At 50.4% G+C, this 25874-nt stretch overlaps 1 protein-coding gene and 1 long non-coding RNA gene across 5 annotated transcripts in view; one reads left to right on the top strand and one right to left on the bottom strand.

Annotated features, from left to right (window-relative positions):
• Window positions 1-738: 738 nt before the first annotated feature.
• On the bottom strand, window positions 739-2436 carry LOC132508682 (uncharacterized). Its single transcript, XR_009536737.1, has 2 exons — window positions 1554-2436; window positions 739-1256 (listed from the first exon to the last, which is right to left on the bottom strand). It is a non-coding gene; the product is annotated as an uncharacterized LOC132508682 (long non-coding RNA).
• Window positions 2437-2612: 176 nt separating this feature from the next.
• CRYL1 (crystallin lambda 1) overlaps window positions 2613-25874 on the top strand; it is a 73764-nt gene continuing 50502 nt past the window's right edge. For 2 of the 4 annotated variants that reach the window (XM_060128779.1, XM_060128780.1), the window contains exons 1-3: window positions 2613-2747; window positions 10395-10502; window positions 23595-23721. In XM_060128779.1, the coding sequence (XP_059984762.1) occupies window positions 2698-2747; window positions 10395-10502; window positions 23595-23721 (285 nt within the window). In that variant the 5' untranslated portion in view covers window positions 2613-2697. Of the gene's footprint in view, window positions 2748-10394; window positions 10503-13279; window positions 13343-15777; window positions 15975-23594; window positions 23722-25874 lie in introns of those variants that run through there. The other 2 variants (XM_060128781.1, XM_060128782.1) reach the window with 2 other exon arrangements.

The raw sequence follows: 25874 nt of genomic DNA, 5'->3' as shown, positions 1-25874 counted from the left end.
CGGAGGTCACCCGGGCGATTGTTAGGGCGACACTAGGAGGATCAGCAAGTGCCCTGTGTTTTGTCTCCAGCCCCCCGCTGGTGGACCGCCCCAGGAAGCCAGCGTCAGGGCCACACAACAGAACGTATGTGGAAGGGTGAGTGTGGAGCAGAGAGACAGCAGTTTAGTAATAACTGGCACAGTCTAAACACGCTTCCAAACATGGTTGACCTTTTATGTCGCAACAGTGAAGGCCATGCTTTCTCCTAAGAAGCTGCAGTTCTCTCTCCCACAGAGAGGCCCTAACCCTCTCGCCCCAAAGGGAAGAAGGAGCTAAGAGTCGTGGCACCCATCTCTGGGCAACACTCTTGGTGTCCATGTCTAATTTGTTTAAGTCTCACCTGAGGATTTTGTGACCTAATGACTAAATTATAACGTTACACACTACCAACAGCCCTTACATAAAATAATAAGGGAAAAGGAGGAGGGAGGCAAAAGAAATTAGGTAACACACACACACACACACACACACACAGATAAAAATAAGAAACAATGAATGGCTGCAACACACACCACCTCTGCTACTGGTCAGAACATAATATTTATGACTTCTTTTTCCAACTACGTGTTGCAAGTGTACCCTCATCCAGCATCTCAGCTGATCAAGGTTTTGTGTGGTGTTTTTTTCCCTAGGTGGGAGAGGGGTGCAGTGAACCAAACATTTATTCTCAAAGGATATAAATCATCCAAAATCCTACTCCCCCAAAATCAACTTTATTGAGGTATATATGTATAACTTACATATAATATCATACACTCATTTAAGTGTATATTTCAACGAGTTTTGAAAATTTATACACCTGTGTAACAATCACCATAATCAAGATACAGAATACTCCTATCGATGCAACATTTCCCTTGTGCTCCTCCTGAGGCATCAGCCCCTGCCCCCCCAGGCCCAGACAGCCACTCATCTCCTATCCTTACAGAGTAGATTAGTCTTTTCTCGAGTCACATGTAATTTGAATCACAGGTCCGAGCTTCCTGCTATCTGGAAGTTGAGTGTTCCTATGAGTTTTTTCATAAGCCGAAATGGGTAAATCAAAGGAGCAGTTACCTTAGGACACGTCTTGCTAAGGGGAGCACAAGATAAATGAGATGAAGCACAGATGCTCACAGACACAGTTCAGAGCTCTGGCATCTGATGCCGAGATGCTGAGTGTAGTCCCCGGGCCGCCCTTGCTGCCTGGGCCGTGCGCTGCCCCTGTAACGGCTCGCTGAAAAACAAAGGCTGAGCACTGTTTTCGATTTTTGCCTTTTTTCACGACTCCCGTGACTGCCACGAGTCTAGGGGCCAGCACCTTCTTAGCGAAGAGCTAGCTAGCGCTGCAGAGCAGCGAGCAGCCCAGCTGCTGCCATCCCGGGAGCGCGCCCTCCAGGCTGCGCACTCTGCACGCGCCTTGACCGGCTTGCTGCCTGGGTGGCTACGGAAACCGCTCAGATCTGGGCTGGGGAAGCCTTGCAGTCCGGTACCCTCAGCACCAGGGGCACCTGACGCTCTCCCAACTACGTACCACTGTAGCATTTGTGCAGGAAAGAGGTGTGCCTCTGAAAGACTTCACTGCCGACTTGGGAACGTGATCAGTCTTCATAATTTCAGCCAGTCTGATGGGCGAAAGACGACCTCTTTGTTGTGTCACTTTTCGTTCTCTTCTCTACAGTGAGTTGAGTGCCTTTTCAAATGTTTATCGATAACTTGTGAAATTGCTCTTGCTCTGACATTCCTCTTTTCGCTCCTGACCGGGGAAGACAGAGGAAGGGCTTCGTGCGTCACCCGAGTCTCAGTGTCACGCGTTTCCGCTGCCTAATCGTCTTGACCTGGATGACTGGTGTGGCCCCGTTTGTGCTGTGTGGACAGTGTTGTCATGGGACATGTGATGCCCTTTCCTCCGGTCTGTTTCCAAAAAGAGCCAGGGGTGGCGCGGTGACGCTTCCTTCTCCTGGAGCAGAAACCATCTAGGCCTTCGGCAGGAGGAAACACAGCCTGGCTGCGGCGGGCTCCACAGCCTTCCAGTTTGCCCCTCCCCCCTCCCCCCAGCTTTTCTGCCTGCTGTCCCAAGGCTCCTGGGCCTCGGCCTCATCTGCGGAGAAAGGCGGGGGTCTTCCCAGAAACGAACCACCAGTGTGAACTCAGCACTAACCGTCCTCAGCTTAAGGCCTTGAGCTGGTGTGGACGGAAGTGGTGCTAATGTCTTCACACGGGAAGGGGATTCCAGTGATAATTTTGCGGGGTCCTTTAGCGGTCACGCCTTGTGCTGGTCTGGAGGTGTCCTCTCCCCGTGCACCGACTTCAGGGGCGCCGTTGGGAAATGACCAAAACAAAGTGAGTTACTGGAGTCCGAAGTGGCTGCTCTGCCACCGGGCGTCCAGTCCACGTGGTCCTCCCGGCAGCTCCTCCCGTGCGCGCCCCGGGACGAGGGGAGGTGGATGCTCCGCGCGCCCGCGATGGGCCAGACGGCCCCCCTCACCCGACGCTGTGCTAAGCGCCCCGCCTGCCGGGCCCCGAGCCCAGCGCGCCCGGGGGCGTGGAGAAGTGGAGGCTCCGCCCGCGCCCCACCCACGGGCCAGGCTCCCCGGCCCTGTCGCGGCTCTGGGGCGGGCGGAGCCAGTGTCCGGGTGGCGCGCGCTGCAGCTGTGGGCTTGGGCACCGCGCGGGCTATGGCGTCCCCAGCGTCCTCGGCGCCCGGCGGGGTGGCAGTAGTCGGCAGGTAGGGCTCGAGCCCGCATGGCCGGGAGGGTGGCGGCGGGGCGCGGGCGCTGTCGCCCGGGGGGCTGGTGGCGCGGTTGCGGTGGCCCCGGCGCCTTCCCGGGACCCGGCCGGCCCGGGCGCGGGCGGGGGCGCACTACGGGGCGCGGCTCCGTTTCGCCCGCGCCTCGGCCCGGCTGCGGAGCGGTGCGGGTGCGGGCGGAGTTCGGTGATGCGGCCCCAGCGGGGACAGTGACGCTTGGCGCTGCGAGTGGACGCAGAGCTGTCGGGCCGCGGGTCCGCACAAGGGTGTTCTCTCACGTTCTAGCCCCAGGGATGGGCGCTCGGAGGCACGGAGGGGCCCGGGTCTGGGTCAGCCGGAGGGGCCGGCGCGGCGGGGGGCTCTCGCGCGCTCCGGCCCGAGGCTGTCACCCGGCGAACCCGCTTGGGGGCGGGGGGCGCGGCCCGCGCGATCCGAATCCGCGCCTCCTGCGTGGCGAGGGCCCCCTATCCCGAGGGCATCCGGCTTCGCCGGGAGTTGTGTGTCAGGTTAGCAGCTTAAGTTCCATCCACGGTTTTCTGGTTTGTGCTCCATCCCTCTTGTAAAACAACTGCTGTTTTCATTTTTTAAAACACGCGTCTACGTGCACCTTTCCGTTGGTAAGCTAGCACAGCAGTCTACCCACTTGTCGGTAGTTGCAGTTGGTCGTTAGGCGCACCTACTGGGTGGCTCAGTGTCCGGTTACAACGCCGAGGTGCTGGCCTGCCTGACCCCCGTCACAGCCCTGTCCTGAGAACAAGTCCCTGTCCGGGTGTCTCCTTAGAGCCCTCTGAGGATGGAGACAGGACGCTGTGTCAGATTCCTTTACATGGAGAAGTGGAGTTACCTGTGCCTCTGTCCTTTCCAGGCATGTGGGCATGTGGCTGCCTCCTGAAGGGATATAAAATATAGAAAAAAGTGTACTTTGTCCCAGGCGTGGTGACTACGCTTGCCTTGCACCTTTTGTCCAGGGTCAAGTGTGTATCAACCACGGCCTGGGACTGGTGCCCTGCCGGCACCCAACAATGTTGAGCGAAGTCTGGAGTTGACTGTACAGGTGACCCTTGGACCACTCGCGGGTCAGCGGCGCCCACCGTCCATTCCCACCAGAAAAGTCAGTTTAATTGACAGTCTGTACCCAGCCCCAGATCCTGCTTCCCATAGGATTTACCATGTAAGAAAGCCTGCATGTAAGTGGCTCCGCGGTGTCCAGACCCTGTCGTTCCGGGGTCAACTGCACCCTTCTCCGGCTCTGGTTCTTGCAGGAAGGAGATACGAAGGGGAGTCAGTTTACTTCTGATTCCTTGAGGGAGGCTGACAAAAGAATTAGACAAGGGCTGGAGAACTTCGTTCACCACACGAATTAAGAGACGGTCCTGTCTCCCCCGCATTTTTTTTTCTTGGCTGCCTTGGGTCTTTGTTGCTGCGCGCAGGCTTTCTCCAGTTGCGGCGAGCGGGGGCTGCTCTTCGTTGCGGTGTGCGGGCTTCTCACTGTGGTGGCTTCTCTTGCTGCGGAGCTCGGGCTCTAGGTACACGGGCTCAGTAGTTGTGGCACACGGGCTTTAGAGCGCAGGCCCAGTAGTTGTGGCGCACGAGCTTCATTGCTTTGTGGCATGTGGGATCATCCCGGGCCAGGGCTCGAACCCATGTCCCCTGCATTGGCAGGCGGATTCCTAACCACTGCGCCACCAGGGAAGTCCCTCCCCCACACCTTTAGCACCTCTGAAAGTAGCCATCTCTGCTTCTGCGGTAGCCCTGCTTTCCTTCCCTTCTTCCTCCCTCCTCCCTGTCCCCTCCTCTCCCCTCTGGTCCCTTTCTCTCTCCCATCTCCCCTCCTGTACCCCTTGTCTCTCTCTCTCTCTCTCTCTCTCTCTTTCTCTCTCTCTCTCTCTCTCTCTCAACCCCATAGGTCATTCCAAGGGGCATCCATTCAAAAGATGGGCCTGGGGAGTGTGAATTAATTGGCTAAAACCTGGTTCACTTTCATTCTTGGATTTCAACAGACCAAAATATACATATTTCAAAGTTTAGGGAACATACTGGGCCATTGTTTTTCCATTTTATCTTAATAATCACCAGACTCCCTCTTAAAAGTGCACGCTAGGAATACAACCCCTATTTAGTTCTTTTCCATTGATCTTTTCGTAAAGGGCACTTAGCTTTCCTGAGAGCATGCAGGGTGAGCCCCTTCAGAGCAGTGGGCCTGAGAGAGTAAGAGTGTGTTTTTGAAGAATTAAGAAAGGAGAGAAAACCCCCTTGTGTCCAGGGCTGTGCGAACATTAAAAGGGGAAAATCTGGAAACGGCAGCTTTACAAAGTGGCGGTAGAGATGGGTCTCCCCGAATCCATCCTAGCGGTGTTGCCAGGCCTTAGAGACCACGGTGTTTCTGAGCCGAAATATGACTTCAGAGCTCCGACGTACACTGCATTGTGTTCACTGAGGTTTTAGGCCTTGAGCTGTGAAGGCAGGATCTGTCTAGGAAGGCCAGCGTGGTCGTGGTCGTGTGTCCCTGGTGTGACCAGCCAAGGTCCTTGGACTCTTTAATCAGCAGAAATTGATAAGGTGCCAGGGGAGAGACTCAGGCAAGGCTTTACTGGGACTCGTGCTGAGGGGGTGTGGGGTGGTGGTGACCTTTTTCCTTACACAGGGCGAGGGCGTGGGCAGATCCACGGTCCGCCAGAGGGGCGGCTCAAGTGGTCTGCCCACCCCCCTGGTGGTGCTGTGTGCAGTGGTCATGCACAGGACCTTGTTTTTGCCCCTAGCACCTCAGATGAGGCCGCTGGGTCTTTGGTCTTTTTGTATCTTGTTCATAATTTGTCCGCACTGCTCATGCGTGCAGTTATTTTTAGGTCCCTATAGTGTCTTTGTATCTGTAGCTCGAGCAGAGGTGTGTACGCAGGTGTAAGCACTGCGGCAAAGGGTCCCGGGTCCCGGGTCCCAGCCTGTCTCACTGGGGCCCCATGTGCCCTCTTGCTGTCCCCTTTTTCTGGGCACACTCCTCTAGGACTGAGCTCAGGGACCAAGTCCTCCAGAAAAAGTTCTGCTTCTGGGACCCTCCCCTTAGGGTAGAAACTGTCATCTCCAATTGTATGTCCCTCATGCCTGGTCCTAGTAGACAGATGTTTGAGCTATTGTAGCAGAGATGTGTAGCGGGAAGGCTTGCTAGGATGTTGTCCTATATCAGGCTATGCATCCCCTGAACTTGTTTTCATTTATTTTATTCCAGAATTTTACTTTGAGGTGACTACGTACATTCTTTATAAGAAATTTCGTGAGGCATACATTTTTTCCTGCCACTTCTGCATTAAAGCACAAGACACACAGACATATACACAGACGCACAGAGCAAACCCTAGGACGCTCCAGCTGCCTGTCGTCAGCTCAACACTAAACATGCTTTTCCTAGAAATATTTAATAGCTCTTATTGGCAAATATTCCGTAGCCAACTGAGATCAAGACGGTTTTACTTCAACTTTTGCCCAGTAAATAAGTAACTGTAGAATGGAAAAGTACTTTAAAAAGTGTCTAGAGTGGACTTGTTCAAAGCTAAGTGCCGTTAATGATAAAATTAGAATTGAACCAATTTTGTTACTGCACTTTTCTCCCTGGCTGCTTTGCTGCCGTGTAACAGAATAAGTTACCTTTGAAATACCAATTCAGATCTATGAATTTAGAAGCTTTAAGGCGCGGTCCCCAACCTTTTTGGCACCAGGGACCGGTTTCGTGGAAGACTGTTTTTCCACGGACCAGGGGCGCGGGGGGGAAATGGTTCAGGCGGTAACGGGAGCGATGGGGGACGGCAGATGAAGCTTCTCTCGCTCACCCGCCACACACGTCCTGCTGTGTGGCCCGGTTCCTAAGAGGCCGAGGACCAGTACTGGTCAGCGGCCCGGGGGTTGGGGACCCCTGCTTTAAGGCATTAGTCATAACGGTAAGGACCCGTTCTGTTCCCCAGGCTTGTAGGGTTCAGGAAAAGTTAGCAAGATGTCAGTGGCTCTAAGGCCAGGAAGCTAATTGTATTTGGGCCGAAAGTAAGGTAGTGCTGGGGACCAGAAAGCCGTGGGAAAGCGGTGAGCCAGGTGCTGCCCCTCCCTCTGGGGTCTGGCTGTGACTCCCTGCTGCACCTGTGCCCGCCCTCCTGCCCCCACCTGCCCACCCCCACCGCTGCGTCCCCAGCGTTATCATCTTTCAGCCCCAGTAAGTACCTGATGCTCACGTACAGTTTCCATAGTTTAGGCCCAGCTTTAAGGAGACGGGGGCTCAGTCCTCTTCAAGCACAGGGTGCTGGTGTCCGCTTCGTGGTGTCATCGGTGACTGACAGCTGGGGGAGGGGTCCCCCAGGAGTGGGCCTTCTGCTCTCGACCCCTCCTCTAGGGGAATATAGGCCATACAGACCTTGAAACCCACGACAATAAAAATAAACTGACTTTGCCTTTAATGCCTGTTTTATGGAATACAACTCATCTCTCCCCAACTTTTTAAAATTTTATTTTATTTTTAATTTTTTATTTATTTATTTTATTATTTATTTTTTTTTTTGCGGTACTTGGGCCTCTCACTGTCGTGGCCTCTCCCGTTGCGGAGCACAGGCTCCGGACGCGCAGGCTCAGCGGGCATGGCTCACGGGCCCAGCCGCTCCGCGGCATGTGGGATCTTCCCGGACCGGGACACGAACCCGTGTCCCCTGCATCGGCAGGCGGACGGACTCTCAACCACTGCGCCACCAGGGAAGCCCTCTCCCCAACTTTTTATTATGAAAATTCTCAAACACAGAAGAGTTGAAATACAGAAAAAAGAATACCCACATACCCACCTCTGTATTCAACAATGGTTAAAAAAATTTGCTCTATTTGCCTTTTCGGTATATGATTTATTTAACCAATTCTGAATATTAGAAGGTTAGTTTTTACTTTTTTGCCAGTACAAATTCTACCTTGAGTAGCTATTTGTGTGCATTGCTTATATTAACCTAAGATAAATTCTGGAAGTAAAAGCCCTGGGAGCTGGGGAGGGGGGTCCCCATCTTCTCACCAGCACTGTGATCCGCCTCTGCCACCTGATCGGGATTTGATCTGCTGTCGTTGAACTAAGGCAGTAAAGTATGTTTCCCAGTTAGTTTGTTCACGTACGTTATTCAGGTTCCCCCCTTTTGTTTGGCATGTTCATCTTTTACTTTTGAGCTTGTAGAACTTTTTGTGTCTTTATCTATTACAAATATTATTTCCTTTTGGACGTTTGTCTTCTGTTGATTCTTTTAGCCATAAACAAAGTTATGAAGATCAGTTAGTTTACCTGGCAGCCAGTATTCAAACAGGAGCATCATGGCGGCCTAGAGTGTGGTGAAACATCTTTGATGGGAAGGTTGAGGTCTGTCTCCCAGTGCATTTGTCGACCACGAGGAACCACAGCCTCTGGGAGATTGACATGTGACTGACTTCTGTGTGAGCCCAGCCTGGGAGCATAGTTGGGGATGAACTAGGTGACCCAATGCCAAACTGAATACAAGGATAAATGATTGAATTATAGTTCTAGACATCGTTTAAGTTGCTGCTGCCCGTTAGACCAAGAATGCAAGCCACAAACGCAAGCCACGTGCATAATTAAATTTTCTAGTAGTTACATTAAGAAAGTAAAAAGAAACAGGTGAAATTAATTGTAATATATTTTATTTAACGTAATATTTCCAAAGTGTTATTGTTTCAATGAATAATTGATATAAAGATTATTGATGAAATAGTTTATGTCCTTTTTTGGGGCAGTCTTCAAAATCCAGTATGTTTTTACACTTGCAGTGCATCCCACTTCCGACCAGCCAGTTGTTGGTGGGTCAACTGGGATGACCAGCATGAATGGTACTGGCCTTTACCTGCGCCTTGCAGCTTGGAGAGAGAGAGAGAGAGAGAGAGAGAGAGAGAGAGAGAGAGAGAGAGAGGGAGAGTGTGTGTGTGTGTGTGTGTGTGTGTGTGTGTGTGTGTGTGTGTGGACGAGGATGTCTTCATGCAGGACTATCTCGTTCAGACTCTGGCTTGGGCCCTGCAGGGTTTCTTTTTTCCTCCTATGCTCTAGAGCAGCTCTGCAAAGATGGAAATGTTCTGTCACCCCTGCTGTCCAAGGCGGTGGCTGTGATCACGTGTACCATCGAGTACTCTGAAACGGGTCTCTACTGTGGATGGACTGGATTTTCAAATTTAATTCTTGTTAATTTAAATAGCTGCGTGTGGCTGGGGTCCACCTTATTGGACAGTGCGGGTCTAGGGCACTGAGGGTTTAACAGAAAATTTGTACATAACATGTAAATTTACATTATTTCATAGTGCGGAAGAATCTGGAGTACAACCTGCTGTGTAATGCTGCTCCCTGCTCCAAAGTTGCATAGAGATGGTTTTCGTTGTTTGCACTCGGCATTTGGGACCAGTGGCTTCACGGAGATACCTTGAAACCAGACAGTGGCCCCTCTCCGGGCTGCCTGGTTGGATTAGGGGCTGAGCGCCTGGGACCGTGGAAGGATTTTGGTCAAGAGGAGGCCTGCTCTGCGCCTCCCCTCAACCACTCTGAGGCTGGGAATGTTTCTGAACCTGAACTGTAGATTAGCTGAGTTGGGGGGAGGCGGGCTGGGGGGCCGGAATGGGGAGAGTCCTCCTTGGAGCCTGTCTCCAGGCTACTGCTCTGGCCCCCCTTCCCCGGAGCTGCTCACACAGTCACCATGGTGAAGCCTGTGGGCCGTCTGTTCCATCTACTGGGAAACGAATGATGCGCTTTGCGACGGTTACCCGAATGCTGGGGAGACAGAGACTCGGGGTCAGAGACAGAGGGCTTCACTGATCACAGCAGGCCAACAGCTGAGCCCCCCTTTGCACTGGCTCCCCTTTCCTCCCAAGTCCCACGGGGCGATGTCAGGGGGTCCAGGTGGATCCGTGCAGATTCAGTGAGGATGCTTCAGGGGAGGGACGCTGAGCCCGCTTCCTTCATTGGAGATGATATTAGAAACCAAGGTTTGGGCGCTCTGCATTCATTTCTTTTCTTTAAATTAAAAAATATATTTATTTATTTGGCTGCACCGGCTCTTAGTGGTGGCATGTGGGATCTTAAGTTTCAGCGTGCGGACTTCTTGCGGCCTGCATGTGGGATCCAGTTCCCTGACCAGGAATCGAACCCAGGCCCCCTATATTGGGAGCACGGAGCCTTACCCGCTGGACCACCAGGGAAGTCCCGAGATGTGAACAGTTTTTATGTTGCCTCAAGTGCTGGTGGTGGTAGCAGAAATTATTTATTGGAGGAGGAGAAGGAAAATGCTGTCTCTGTTCTTCAGATTCAGTTACTTGTCTGACAGTGGTCAATTGGGGGTCCCCAGGGGGGCCTTTCCCCTGGGCTCCCTGCCCCCTCCCTGCTGGAGTTTTGGTCTCTGCCATGCTCCCCGCGGGGTCTGGACGGGCACTGGAGTGAGGACTCAGGAGCTCTTGCATGGAAGCAACAGTTTAAGTAGATACCGCTGTTAGAATGTGTAGTTTTAAGATATCAAAGATTTTAGGAATGGGGTGCCGTGTAATTTGAAACTTTCCTCCTGGGCCGGGAATGGAAATGCTCCATTTTCAAGCTAACGGGTGGCCTCTCAATTTCTCTCCCTGCAGTGGCCTCATCGGGCGAAGCTGGGCAATGCTGTTCGCCAGTGCAGGCTTCAAGGTGAAACTGTACGACATTGAGCAACGGCAGGTAACATACGCCCTGGACAGCATCAGGTGAGTCCACTGCACCTGCGGAGGAATCCAGCAGCCCGTGGCCTCAGGTGGTCTTGTTTTCCGTATCCTCAAGGCTGTAAGTCCTGTGATTTCACTCTCCTTCGCTGTCGCAGCCTTGGAGCGGGTGAAGGCCAGGCTGATGGAGAATGGGATTCACACCAAAGCAGGGGCTCAGATTTTGAGGACAGGACTTAGGGCAGTGAAGACATGTGAGGGGCGTGGAGGAACTGAGTGTAGACCCTCAGCTTCCAGCCCGAGTGAGTCAGGGAACTGCTCTCCTGTGTCCCATGCCCTGGAGCTGTGTGGACTCTGCGCTTCAGAGAAAACTTAGGTCTGTGAACAGTCAGGAACCCACTCAAGGACATAGTAGGACACAGAGTCCAGCCATGGCTTATCTGACATGCCGAGGACAGGCATCTTCGGCATTTGTCTATACTGTTCGTTTTATAGAGATTCTGCGAGTATTACTTTCCACGTTAAATATATACAAAAGAACAGGTCACTTATACTAGTTTATGGAGACTGGAGTAAAACAAACATTCATGAACTTGAGGTCTAGAGTAGTATTATCAAAACCCTGTGTCCACCTTTTGAATCTGACCTCCATCTTCCTTTATTCTGTATCTACCATTACCTTGCCTAAAAGGAAGTTTTATCATATATTTGTTTCCCTAAACAATATATGGTTTAGTTTTGCTTGTTTTTGTGCTTTATAAAAATATTTTTGTGAGATTCACCCGTGTCATTGCTTATAGCTGTAGTACATCTGTGTCCGTTGCTATATAATATTCTACTGTGGGACTTTGCTGTTATTTATTTATATTTTATCCTGATGAACGTTATAGCTGTTTCTAGTTGGGGGCTAATGTAAACAGTGCTGCATTCTTATCCTTTCATATGTCTCCGGGTGCTTAGGTGCAAGAGTGTCCACAGTGAGGTTGCTGGGTCTGTTTTCCTTCTGGGATTCTGGTTATATGTGTATCGAACCAACTCATTCTAGCCTTCAGATCTTTTAAAGTCTCTTTCAACTTTCCATCTCCCTCTCTCTTTGCAGGACATTCTGGGTACATTCTTTAGATCTTTCTTCCAGTTTACTGATTCTAGTTTTAGCTGTGTCTCATCTGTTATTTAAACCATCCACTGAGTTTATTTCAGTAATTAAATTTCCATTTTAAAAGTTCTATTAGCTTCTTTTCCAAATATACCTGCTCATTTTTAATAGTTTCTCATTGTTTGCTGATTGTTTGTGGTTCCATTTTTCAAACCTTTGAGCGTTTAATACATGATTGCTTTATAGTATATATCTGATAATTCCAGTACCTGGGGTTGTCTTAGATCAGGTTCCTCAGAATCAGAACCTGAGACAAAGATTCCAGGGCCAGTGATTTATGAAGAAAGTGCTTCTGGGAGAAACCAGTGAGGGACTGGGGTCGGGATAAGGCAGACAAAGGTAAGATTTTGGGAGGAGATCCAGCCTCAGTGAGTTTGCGTGGGAGTCCTGGGGCGTAAAGTGCTCTGCAGAGCTTTCATCCCTGGAGGCTAGGGAGCTGCCTTCACACTCCTGCCTGGGTGTGACTCCCAGGCTTCTGGGTCCAGGGTGGTGCCCTGAGGGAGGGGGCAACGAAGAATTCACAAGCTGGGGGGATGGGCTGGTAAAGGGAATTTGGGGAGATCTGGGGGGATCCCCCATGCCTCCACTGCAGAAACCATTGGGGAGTTTGAGGTAAAAACATTTCTTTCCTGACTTATTCCCACTTTCATTCATTCAAAAACCCTGACTGAGCACCTCCTGTGTGCTGGGCACGGAGGCTGAAGATTAAGTGGCAAACACAACAGACTAAGACCCCAAACCTCGAGGGGAGGGGAGCGGAGGGGGGCGGACAGTCCAAAGGAGTCACTGGCATGCTTGGTGTCTCGGCATCAGCTCTGGCAAACCAGGCAGCTGGCCAGATCCGGGCTGCGGTGTGTTTGGTGTATCCTGTGAGCTAGGATTGAATTGAACACTTTTAAGGATGATAAAATAAAAAAGAAGAAAAGTATGTAACAGAGACCTCATGTGGCCACAAAGCCTGAAATATCCCTATGTGGCCCTTTACACAAGAATTGCTCGACCCGCGTGTTTAATAGCTGAGATTCCGGTTTCCACTCCCGACGTGTGGGTTTTCCCGGACCAAGCAGTTCTCCGACCCCAGTTGCCTGTCCTACGACTCAGCTCACTTCTGAGATGCCATCAGGCTCCGCAGGTGAGGGACTCGGTCCCGCGAGCCCCTCAATCCAGACGCCAATTAAGCCCAGGTGTCACCTGTGCTCCCGCCCTGTGGATCAGAGGTTCCCACAGCCCCCTCCTTGGCTTTGCTAACCGTGGCTAGAGCGGCTCACGGGTCCGGGAGACTAGCTACTCACTAGATTTCTGGTTTATTACCTACGGTGTTAGGGCTACAAGTCAACAGCCAGATGAAGAGAGGCGCAGGGGACACGTGGAGGGGCGGGGAGTGTGCCTGCCCTCTGGGGACCCTCCCCCGAATCTCCACCTCTTCAACCTGGAGGCTCTCTGAACCCCGTCTTTGGGTTTTATGGGGGCTTCATCATTTAGGCACTGTTGATTAAATCCATTAAATCATTGCCCGCTGGCGACTGAACTCACTCTCCGCCCCCAGGTCGGGGCAAGGCTGTAATTACTGGACGGTGCCACAGGCAACCAGCCCCTGTCCTGAGGTGCTTTCAAAAGTCACCTCATTAACATAACAAAAGACACATTTGTTGCTCTCTTCACAGGAAATTCCAAGAGTTTTTAGGAGTTCTGTGCCGGCTCTGTGAAGACCAACTACATCTTTCTTATTGTAAGTCACACTATCACAGTAGTAGTAGGTGCTAAGAAGAAAAACAGTTTGCGGTGGTTTATCACGGTAGGGGTGGGAAAGTGTCCCCTTCTTCCCTTCTAGGTTCTTTGGCTGGTCTGATAATTAAATTGATACAACGTAGATTAACAGGAGAAAACCAGATGTAATTATGTACAAAGGGGAGCCCCCCAAAGCCATCAGGACTCCCCAGGCTTAGCCGGGCAGCTGAGGCTTCTGTAAATCCTGCCTGGGCGGGACGTCAGGATACAGAGGAGGGAAGGCCTTTCCCAGGAAGGAGAGGAGACCTTGGGATAACAGAGGCTGCCCTGTTGTGCAGGGGTTTCTCAGGTAAAACTGTCTCTTCTGACCCAGGCCCCCTTTCCAGTGTAAATGCAGGCAGTTGAGGGGGAAGGAAAGAGCCTTTCCTGAATCTGCTGGGTTTTGATTGCTTTTATCTCAAAACAGTCCTTGTGCCAAGGTGGCATATTTTGGGGTGAAAAAACCTGTTCCCCTTCGTTGCCTTGTGTGTTTGGTGACCTCTGAGCTCGAATGAGTTTGGCCGTAGTCTGTGGAAAGCCTGGGCCTGCACTGGACCTAGTGTAGTGTACTGCAAACTCTCCGCTGGGGGTTTTCTCAGTCATGCTCCTGGGTCAGGGGACTGAGTAGGGTCTGACTTTGTCTCCTTCACTCCTGACCCGGGGTCTCAGACACAGGCCCCTCGTGCATGTACCCTTAGGGCAACCCTGCCTTTTGCTGGCTTCAGTTCTTTTGTTTTTTTAGTTGATAAATATTTTTTTAATGAAACAGCTCCTTTTTAATACCTACATTTTCTCTTTTTATTTTATTTATTTATTTTAAAAATATTTATTTATTTATTTGGTTGCACTGGGTCTTAGTTGTGGCAGGCGGGCTCCTTAGTTGCAGCTCCAGGGGTCCTTAGTTGCAGCTCGCCAGCTCCTTAGTTGTGGCATGCAAACTCTTAGTTGTGGCATGCATGTGGGATCTAATTCCCTGACCAGGGATCGGACCCAGGCCCCCTGCATTGGGAGTGCGGAGTCTTATCCACTGCGCCACCAGGGAAGTCTCTCTCTTTTTAAAACAGATCTTATTATTTAGAGCAGTTTTAGGTTCACAGCAAAAATGAGGAGAGGTATAGAGCTTTCCTGTGCCCCCCCAGCCCCAAACACATGCACGGCGCCCCCATTGTCAACATCCCTCACTGGATGGTACATTTGTTACAACTACAGTGACACATCATCGTCATCCAAAGACCATAGTTAACATCACAGTTCACTCTTAGTGTTGTATAGTAAGTCCCCTACACACGAGCCTTCAAGTTGCAAACATGTGTTCGCATGTCCATCCACGTAAGTTAGTTGCCCTGTCCGGCGTACACTGTCATGTGTGTGCATCCTCTACAAGTGGACAGCCACTGTGCTTTTGTGTACCTTACTGTACAGTACTGTCTAGAGTACAGTAGCACAGTATCTTCATTTCAAGCCCAGGATGTCCGGAAGCAAGCGTAAACGCAGCGGTATATATAGCTGATTGTGTTAGTTGGGTACCTAGGCTAACTTTGTTGGACTTACGAACAAACTGGACTTACGAACGTGCTCTTGGAATGGAACTCGTTTGTATGTAAGGGACTTACTGTACGTTCTGTGGGTTCAGACATATGGACATGTATCCACCATTATAGTATCATGAGGAAAAGTTACTGCCCTAAAAGTTTCCTGTGTTATCAAATGAAACTTCATTATAGGCCCAAAAAACCAAAATGTCAGAGTATGGAGCAGAGAAAGGTTTACTGCAGGGCCAAGCAAGGAGAACCGGCAGCTTGTGCTCCAAAGACCCGAACTCCCCAGTGGTTTTTAGGGAAGAGTCTTTAATAGGCAAAATTTGGGGTGAGCGCTTCAGGGTGTGGGACTTCCTTCTGATTGGTTGGTGGTGAGGTAAGAGGGCGGAGCTCCAGGAATCATGTGCTCAGCCTGAAGTTACCATCCTCCACCTGGGTTCTGCAGAAGAGCTCAGACAGGTATTGCGATGTGTATTCCTTGAGGAGGAAGGAGGAGGGACCCCGCCCCAAGGCTGCGCTATTTCCTGACCCGCTCCTCCCTGGTCTCTGCATCCCCTCCCTTCCCTGATCAGCAACTGTTTGAAGCTGCGCTTTGGAACTCAGGGAAGGTCTGTGAGGCTGAACCCTTTTTCCTGCCAACAAGAAAAGGGGACACAAAAAGGCTTTTGTACCCGGGAGGGCCCCGCAGGGTCCTGCTCCATTTCACCTGTGCTCTCTCCTCCCAAGCCCTTGTCAGCCACTGAGCTCTATACTGTAGCAGTTTGGAATCACAGTCTGTAGCCTGTTCACGTGGACTTCTTTCATTTAATAATATGCACTTAAGTTTTCCCCATGTCTTTTCATAACTCATTCCTTTTAGCACCGAATAATACTCCATTGTTGGGATACACCGTGGTTTATTTATCCATTTACTTACCGGAGGACATCTTGGGCGCTCCCACATTTTGACAGTTATGAACCAAGCTCCTATAAACGAACATCCACGCAGGTTTTTGTATGGACATGTTTTCAACTCCTAAGGGTAAATACCAAGGAGTACAATTGCTGGATCATATGGTAAGAGGTTTTTTTTTTTTTTTTAATAGATTTCCCTTTTTAAAAAAAAAATACATTTATTTACTTGCTTATTTATTTTTGGCCGCATCGGGTCTTCGTTGCTGCACGCAGGCTTTCTCTAGTTACGGTGAGCGGGGGCCACTCTTTGTTGCGGTGCGCGGGCTTCTCATTGCTGTGGCTTCTCTTGTTGTGGAACACGGGCTCTAAGCACAAAGGCGAAGTAGTTGTGGCGCTCGGGCTTAGTTGCTCCGTGGCATGTGGGATCTTCCCAGACCAGGGCTTGAACCCGTGTCCCCTACATTGGCAGGTGGATTCTTAACCACTGCACCACCAGGGAAGCCCTAGAGTGTTTTCAAAAGACATCAAAGGAACAAGGCAGCACAAAGAACTTAGTATTTAATTTAGTGGAGGATGAAAAAATATTGATAGTTAATCTAAGAAAGAAGTGGAAAATTTTATTTGAGCCAACCGGAGGATTATAACCCAGGAAACAGTCTTTCAGAAAGTCTGAGGACTGTTCCTCCTGTGAGAGGTCAAAGCACAGTTGTGTAAGTTTTGGGGATGAAGATGAAGGGTTATATGTCAAGTATGTACATTTGTTACTGAACTCACTGCTCAAAAGCCACTACTGGAGAGACCACTGTTGGTTGGAAAGGAAAGGTTGCTTTATTCAGGAGGCCGGCAACCTGGGGAGAAGGTGGGGTCATGTTCCAAAAAAAAAAAATCCGAAGGTTCTCCTCAACCATGAAATTAAAGGGAGAATCATTGGGGGAGGGGGTCAGTCTTCCTCATCTCCCACTGTGTGCAGACTTTCTTCTGATTGGTTGGTGGTGAGTAAAGGGCGGAGCTCCAGGAATCTTGAGCTCAGCCTGAAGTTGCCATCCTCCACTGGGTTGGGGCCTTAGTTCCGGGAGAAGAACTCAAGGTATTGTGATGTATATTCCTTGAGGGGGAACCAGCACCCTCCCCTGGTTTCTCTGCCCTGGGCAGAGAAAAGTTTTATGTTTAAATTTTCCTTGAAATTTACAAATAAAGTTTATAAATTTATAGATTAAATGTATAAATAAGTTCATAAATTAAATTTGTAAATAAATTCATAAATAAAATTCCTTGAAATACGAATTTTATTTCATCAAGGTGACGTAGGGAGCAATAGGAATTTATCGTGAGTGTAACAACCATTAAGGGGAATACAGTGTAAAGAACTGAGGAATTTATGGCATTCCTAAGTAGGTGAAATTACACTGACTTCGATAAATTTATCTTTTGTTCCCACATTAGTGGTTTGTCTGAGTCGGGGCACAGGGAGTCCCTATGGGGATGGCAGTGACAGTCGTGCTGGGCCTCACAAGCTGGGCTTTTACTTGGCTTTATGGCAAGCGTGTTGGTGGAGGCGGTTTGGAGCTGAGAGTTTAGCTCAACAGCAGGCCCAGGGTTGGAGGGAAGCCCAGCCTGGAGAGGCAACCCTGAGCCAGCCCGGTGCGGGCTGCAGACCAGCTCGGAAAGGCCAGACAGTAGAGCTTTAGGCCTTTCAGTTCCTCCTTGTGGAGCTGAAGCTGCCAGTCCGTGTGCAAACAAGGGGCAGGCCTGCGTCCCAGCAAACTTAGTGTGTTAGCACTAGCTTTGGAGTCCATAAAATTGTCACACGTCACAAAGTATTGTTTGTTTGTTTTTTTCAACCATTTAAAAATGTAAAAATCGGGCTTCCCTGGTGGCGCAGTGGTTGAGAGTCCACCTGCCGATGCAGGGGACACGGGCTCGTGCCCCGGTCCGGGAAGATCCCACATGCCGCGGAGCGGCTGGGCCCGTGAGCCATGGCCGCTGAGCCTGCGCGTCCGGAGCCTGTGCTCCGCAACGGGAGAGGCCACAGCAGTGAGAGGCCTGCGTACCGCAAAAAACAAAACAAAACAAAACAAAAAATGTAAAAATCATCATTCTCTCTCAGGCCTTATGGGAACTGGACTGTAGTTTACTGACCTCTACACTTTTCAGTTCTGTTATCGTTTCATGTTTTATTTTGTAGACCTAGTTCCAGTGCAGCTGTAACCAAGAGCAAACTCTTATGATTCCTAATTGAAAAGTTCTTTGTCCTACTTCTTGGGGTATTTGTATCAATAGGCCTTATTTTTTAGGTGTATCATTAAAGATCTTGGCCACTTTTAAAGTCCTTTCAGTTATCAGGGAGAAATTGGGGAAATTATAAGTAGGGTTTTCTTGTTGCTTTTTTTTTAGGCCAGATTAAAGGCTTTCCTATTTTCCTACTACTTTGCTTAATTAAGATCTAATACTTTAAACTATTATCGGTGGCCAATTAGATTGGCCTGTAAGATTTTTCAACCAAAAAAGCCAAAACAAAACAAAAAACACCAAACCAAAACAATTACTATTAGTATCCTTGTTATAGAACAAGCAAATGTACTGAATTCTTATGTGTCTTAAGACTTGAGTACACACAGATCTTTCCTCATACAGTGGCTTTGTTTTCATAACCCACATATGCGTAAGTCGAGTTCACTTTAATATGCAGAACTGGTTGTACTTCTGACAGGAAGTGGGATTGTAGGATATCTTGTGACTGCCTCTGCTCAGATTGTTGCTGGCAAAAGCCTCCAGGAGAATTGGGTTTGAGTGCTGTCTGCTCACCCTCCTAGGTGGGGCACCACTCAGTTTTAGGTATTGTGACTAATGTAAGGCCACCTGCTCCCCTTTCGTAAATCAGGGGATTTTCAAATGTGCCATTCCTGCACCGGAGACCAAGTTCAGAGCCTCGAATCCAAACCTTACTTTTGGGAATATTTTGGTCAGGAGGATGAGTTCTGAGTGTCACAATCTTTTCAGCCAGGAAAGCATTGTCACTGCTTCTTTCAGTAAGAAAACCATCCGCCTGCAGGCCGAAATGGCTGTCGGCTCACGTCGACAGCAACACTGGGTGTTGGCTGTGGTCCTGAGAGGTTCAGGACCCCAAGATGAAGTGTCCCTGGCCATGTCTTAGGCACGAGGCTTAAGGAGAGCCAACTTTACCCTTTTGTCAAGAAGCATAAACAGTGTATCTTCCCGATTGGGTTAAATTGGCTGGTGGGTCATTGTTGTGCTCAAGGAACATCCTTATTATTATTATTTTTTAATATTTATTTAGGCTGCATCGGGTCTTAGTTGCGGCATGTGGGATCTAGTTCCCTGACCGGGGATCGAACCAGGCCCCCTGCATTGGGAGCGCAGAGTTTTACCCACTGGACCACCCCAGGGAAGTCCCAAGGAACATCCTTTTGTGGCCCCTGTTCTGTGGTCCTTGTTGTCACACAGGTGAGGACGGAGCTGTGCCTTCCTCTCGGCGCCCCTCGGTGTTTGATCTCCAAACACCAGCCAGGATGGGCACAGAAATAAAGCGATTCTTGTCCTCAGAGCCTAGCTCAATAGTTGTTTTAACTGAGTCATAGGAACGTTTTCTAGAGTCTGTGGCTGTGTTTTTCACAGACTTTTCTGCCGTCTGTCCCGCCCTTGCGGTTTGCCTCACTTACCATATTCAGTTCTTCTAAACATCCTGTAGTAGAAAATAAAATGTTGAAACTCTTTTTTGTTTTGTGGTACGTGGGCCTCTCACTGTTGTGGCCTCTCCCGTTGCGGAGCACAGGCTCCGGACACGCAGGCTCAGCGGCCATGGCTCACGGGCCCAGCTGCTCCGCGGCATGTGGGATCTTCCCGGACCGGGGCATGAACCCGTGTCCCCTGCATCGGCAGGTGGACTCTCAACCACTGCGCCACCAGGGAAGCCCCAAGTGGCTCCTATTTTTAATAAAAAGTTTGGTATTTTCGCACTTCAGAGACACTGAAAATGATAAAAATGAGATGAATGAATGAAAAGAAAGTGTCCGCACAGCATTCCACCGCAGGGGCCGAGGGCGCCGCGGCACGTCGTCCTGACGTAACTGGGGCCTTTGTGGAGCATCAGCTTGACGCACTTGAGCATCCCCGGGCCCTGGGACACGCCTGGCCTGGCCCCTCGTTTCCCAGCTGGCCCCTGCCCTGTGCCTCTGTGATTTAGCATTTTTGTTGGCGGAGGCCAAGTAGACTTGCGTTCATGAGCTTGGTCCTGCCTGGCTCTGCCCTCCCGCTGCATCCTCTCCATCTCCAGCTGCCTCAATGCCTCAGACCTCAGGGAAGAGGGGGGAAGTAGAAAAACCTGCCCCAAATCCCCTTGTCACTTCATAACAGGCTGACAGTGACGCTTCTCGTGGAGTTGGCCGCAGACAGGAAGCAGGCAGCGAGGACGGGGCTACAGGCGGGGTGCAGAGCACAGGACACCAGGAATCCCCCGAAACAGCTCAGTGCCTAGGTTGTTATATTTTAAACAATTTTATTAAGGAAATGCATGCATAAAGACAACTATTAACTAGAGTTTATAACCCAAACCCACAGTCTCCTGTCCCCTGTCCCTACACCAGGGCTTAGGATCTGACCCGGGAACACATTCTGCTGTTTGGGAAATACTTGTGTTTTATTTCTTTGATAAGTTCTTATCTTTTTAAATTAATAAATGTCTGTTTAAAATAAAATCTCAAAAACAGAAATATACAAAAAGCTCACCCATTTTGGACCCTATACTGTTAATTGTTAACATCTTTTCTCCTAACTTTGCTGAAGTTAGGAGCCTTGAGTCCTGGTGCTGGGCTGCCCTCTAGAGGTCAGGCTGGGGCACTGCAGCCTCTTAGCGGGCGTTCTTGGCCTCCGAGTAGCGAGTGTATGAGGCTGAGAAGCCAGCTGAGAGTCGTACCTTTTCCAGGTATTTATGTTCGTCCCCTGCAAAGCTCGAGGCAGAAGTTCTTCCAAAACACTCAATGAAGAATACTGGAACTCGTGTAACTAGATTTTTTGGTTTGTTTGTTTTAGCTGATATACCACAGCTCTTCCAAATCATTTATATGATAAAACTCTCACAGATTCTGTCTCCTTTTAAAAAATTGAAGCCTGAGCCCCCTGCATGGTGATGGCCTGCGAGGGCTTCTTCGCGAAGCCGTCCCAGAAGCAGGAGGGGCTGCGTCCGCCTGATGCGTCGTGGACTCGTTCTCTTTGCCTGAAGCTTCTTTTTGGTAAAATAATAAAGAAACCTGTATTTCAGCACATCTTTCCGTTTTTTCACAGTAACAGTAGCAAGGAAGTTTCTCTTCCTCAATTTGTAGCTAAAGCAAAATACAAAATGCACAGCTTTAAGAAAAAAACAGAACAAGGGAGCTGGCCGACCCACGTGGGCCCTGGTGCCTCAGGAGTACCGGCCTCCCTGGGACAGGGCAGGACAGGACAGGGCAGAGCAGGACAGGACAGGCGAGGACAGGACAGGCGAGGACAGGGCAGGACAGGACAGGACAGGAGAGGACAGGACAGGACAGGGCAGAACAGGACAAGGCAGGACAGGGCAGAACAGGACAAGGCAGGACAGGGCAGGACAGGACAGGGCAGAACAGGACAGGGCAGGACAGGAGAGGACAGGACAGGACAAGGCAGGACAGGTCAGGACAGGACAGGACAGGACAAGGCAGGACAGGACAGGACAAAGCAGGACAGGACAGAGCAGAACAGGACAAGGCAGGACAGGGCAGAACAGGACAAGGCAGGACAGGGCAGGACAGGACAGGACAGGACAGGACGAGCAGGGCTGCCCATGGGTTACCTCGGCTCAGGGATGCCCTGCAGACACCGGCCCGGGGCCGTCCCTCCTGTCCAGGCCTCACTCACATGATGCCCGGCCTTCCCGTGGTCTCCTGTTCCCGCAGCGCCTGGTGCGGTGACCTGAGACCCAGACCCTCCAGGTAACTGGCCACGCTCAAGCCATCGCCCCAACCCAGGGCCTCCCCGACCCCTGGCTGACACCCTGCGCCCAGGAGCGCCAACCCAACTTGTTCCCTCCAAAGGACTCCAACGGCTTAGCGATAAAACCTGTGGCCTGGAACCATGTGAAAGTGGCTGAGTCACTGGCAGAGAAATCCAGAGAATGTTCTGGAAAGCCTGTGCACGTTTGTGCGTGTGCTTACCTTGTGTATTTAACGTGTCGTGAGTTACAGCCACGCAGGCTGGTCCACGTTGCGAGGCGCCTCCTTGTGCCCTTCTCCCCAGGGGCCCACTGAGGCTGAACAGCCACTGGTTTCTGGGTTTACCCACCATGGGCCTTGTTTCACCCTTTAAAGATTTTTTTTTAAAAAGTTTAATTTTAAAATTCATATAACATAAGATTTATTGTCTTAATAACTTTTTGGTCCAGTTCAGTGATATTAAGCGCATTCACACTGTTGCACAGCCATCTGTCTCCATCACTCTTGTCATCGTCATCTTGCAAACTGAGACTCTGTCCCCGTTAGACAGCAGCCTACTCCAGCCCCTGGCAGCCCCCACTCTCTCTCTGTCTCTGTGAAGTTGGTTATTCTAGGGACCTTGTACAAGTGGAATCGTACAGTACTTGTCCTTTTGTGGCTGGCTGTTTCACTGAGCATAGTGTCCTCAGGGTTCATCCATGGTGTTGTAACCGGAAGTGGGGTCCGGCCACTCGCCACTCAAAAGCCGATAAGGTGGAAAGGAAGGTTTGCTTTATTTTGCAGGCCGGCAGCCGGGGCGGGGGGCGGAGGGAGACGGACGCCTGTCCAAAGGCCGACTCCCCCCGCTGACAACCAGGGGGCAAGAGCTTTTCCAGACAGCTTTTATTCTACCGGCAGAAACAGCACAGGCAGCTCTGACAGTCACCACGAAATTGGTCATCGGTGATCTGACCGACGTCATCTTGATTGTTTTAGGTACAGTTAACCTTCAGTTCCACATCTGGTTTGCTTCCATCTCTTTGAGGCCAGTTCTCGGAATTGTGGCAGCTTCTGTCATGGCTACAGTCTGGTCATCATGGAGTTAACTTCTTTCACCCGGTGAGGGTTTCAGTATCTGCAAGACAGCTCACAGGATAAGGCTCAGAGTATTATCTCTATCCCTTAAGGGGGAACTAAAGGTCCTTGACTATGCTTAATGACTAAACTATTATTTTTTGGTCTCCTTTGACTTTTCCTTTGTTTCTGCATTTTCTCACTTCTCTGATTAAACTTATTCTTTGGCGAAAGTTTTTCCACAGACAAAAGGCAGGCTGAGGACATAGCGTCCTGCTGCGTTTCAGTGTAGCCTGTGTCAGGGTTTCCTTCCCTCTTAAGGCTGAGTAATATTCCATTGTGTGGTTGTGTATCCATTCATCCGTCTGTGGACATTGGGTTGTTCCCCTCTTTTGGCCACTGAGCAATGCTGGTATGGACACGGGGGTACAACTATGTGTTTGAGTCCCAGCTTTTAGCTTTTGGGGGTGTACACCCCAAAGTGGAGTCACCAGTTCATGATAGTCCTATTTTTAACTTGTTGAGAAACCACCCAACATCTGCCCCCCTGGCTGCAGCTTTTGCATTCCAGCCGGCAGTGCACAGGGTTGTTTCTCCACATCCCCGCGAGCGCTTGGTTTCTTCTCTCTTCTGTTCCCCGTCACCATCCTCATGGGCGTCCCGTGGTTTTGATTTGCACTTCCCTGCTGATGAGTAACGTAGACCCCTGTTTGATTTTGAATTGTTTCCGAATACTCACGGCTCACTCTGCACTGCTTTCCAGAGAAGAGATGAAGTTGCTGGAGCAGTCGGGCTCCCTGAAAGGCTCGCTGGGCGCCGAGGAGCAGCTGTCACTCATCAGCAGTTGTTCCGACATCCGGGAGGCGGTAGAGGGCGCCCTGCACGTCCAGGTGAGTGGGGACACCTGCCCGCCGGGGCTGGAACAGCTAGCCTTGCAGCTCCTTGGGTCAAAGGCAGTCGAAGGCGTGGGCATCGTGTACCTGCAGGTCAGGATGCCGTTCACGTGACAGGAAACACTGTCTTTAACCGTGTGGTACATGGGCTCCCGTCAAACCCCTGGGATAGTGTTATCTTTCAGGGGTGTTAGAACGTTGAGCAAAAATACATTTTCTGGACAGCTGACACTGTTATTTTGTTTTTCTTCTAATTGAATGAGAGATTATGTTCATGTTCTCATATGCAATTGTGTAAAAGCTGAAAGAAATCACCCAAAAGAAACCCTTTCGTTTCTTGTGGCATTTGCATTTAGTTTTTGCAGCAATGTCACTCAGCAAAAGCAGGCTCTCTGGGGGCCCTGTTCCCACCGCCGAGGATGCTCCAGGCCGAGCGGCAGGTGCCCTCGCAGGGTCCAGCCCACCCGGGCACACAAGCAGCTCCTGCCCCACTGAGACCCCGGTGTCACCCCGGCTTCTGAAATGTGACACTTACTGCCCAGGGTTGACGCGGGCTTCGCTCCGGAGCCCCTCACTGTCTGTCCAGTCAGTGCTGATGTTTCGTCTGCTCTGTGACGATGGTTGAGCTGAGAATGTGGGAGCAAACCCGGGGCCCGAGCGTGTTTCCTGGTCCGGAGGCCGAGGGCCTGACGCTCCTCCAGTTCACACAGCAAAGCTCCCCATCTCCTCCTGGTCCTTCCACCCGGATCTCGTGACACCGAGGGCTCTGAGGGGCCCCGGCGTTACTGCTTAGCCTTCCTGACGTGGCCCTGAGCGCCCAGGGGTCCTCCCAGCACGGTCCCCGCAGAGGAGGGTCTTCACGTGGTTAGCTTGTTGTTAAGGGAAGTGTCTTCTCTTCTGCGACCCTGCTGGAGGAGGGGGATGTAGGTCGTGCAGCTCGTGGTACCAGAAGAGACCCCCTGCAGGGGCGAGGGGACAGGGGACCGAGGGCTCAGAGCAGACCTCGAGCCGCCCGCCCTGTACCGAGCAGCTGTGAGGGCCTTTCTCCGGCTTCCTGACCCGACCCCTCGTCCTGGTCCGGCGAGGGTGGGACACCCATGCCTGGGTCGTCGTGGTCACATCAGGTGACCCTAATGCAAGGCCAGGCTCCGTTGCCTCCAAAGAGAACATCAGTAAATTCCTTTTTGGGGTCAGTCTGATATATAATATTTCCGCGATGGAAATGAAAGTTTATAATGACACGTATGACGACCTGACATGTGAACATGTGACCACAGAACACTCGTTCAGACTCTTAACGGTGTGACTTGGCGTCTGTCTTCACTAAGTGACTTGAGCCGCTTTTCTTTTTCTTTTTTAATTAATTTATTTTTGGCTGCATTGGGTCTTGGTTGCTGCTCGTGGGCTTTTCTCTAGTTGCGGCGAGCGGGGGCTACTCTTCGTTGTGGTGGGTGGGCTTCTCATTGCAGTGGCTTCTCTTGTTGCAGAGCATGGGCTCTAGGTGTGTGGGCTTCCATAGTTGTGGCTCGTGGGCTCTGTAGTTGTGGCTCGCGGGCTCTAGAGCGCAGGCTCAGTAGTTGTGGTGCACAGGCTTTGTTGCTCCGCGGAATCTTCCCGGACCAGGGATCGAACCCGTGTCCCCTGCATTGGCAGGCGGATTCTTAACCACTGCGCCACCAGGGAAACCCGCAACTAATGCATCTTAATTTCACCTTATGTTTTCCAAACAAATGAGAAAATAAATCCCCCCCAATCAAAACCTGCCTGATGTGATACCATGTGTTTGTTAAGTTATATTAGGTTTCTAAACATTTATTTTAAAGAATAAAGAAAGTTTGGGAGAATTCTGCTCGGGTCCATTATTCCAAAAATGTTTTAGTACTTTCCTGTATTTGTATTTCTTTCCATTTCTTCTGTTTATTTTCTCTCTTTCTCTAACATACTTAACATTATACTGTAAATAGAATTTTGCCTCACGGTTTTTCTTTAGGACTTTACAACCTTTCTTGCCTTCCTGTCTCTATCAGATAGAAGTATAATTTTCGGACTTTAAAAAAAAAACTGTTATGTTTATCATGTGATATCTAACCTGAGAGAACCTTCCATCTAAAAATGACCTCGGGGCTTCCCTGGTGGCGCAGTGGTTGAGA

Source organism: Lagenorhynchus albirostris, chromosome 18 (assembly GCF_949774975.1).
Source record: "Lagenorhynchus albirostris chromosome 18, mLagAlb1.1, whole genome shotgun sequence".
NCBI lineage: Eukaryota > Metazoa > Chordata > Mammalia > Artiodactyla > Delphinidae > Lagenorhynchus > Lagenorhynchus albirostris.
The sequence above is the reverse complement of the archived record's forward strand: the minus strand, read 5'-3'. Positions and strand labels throughout refer to the sequence as shown.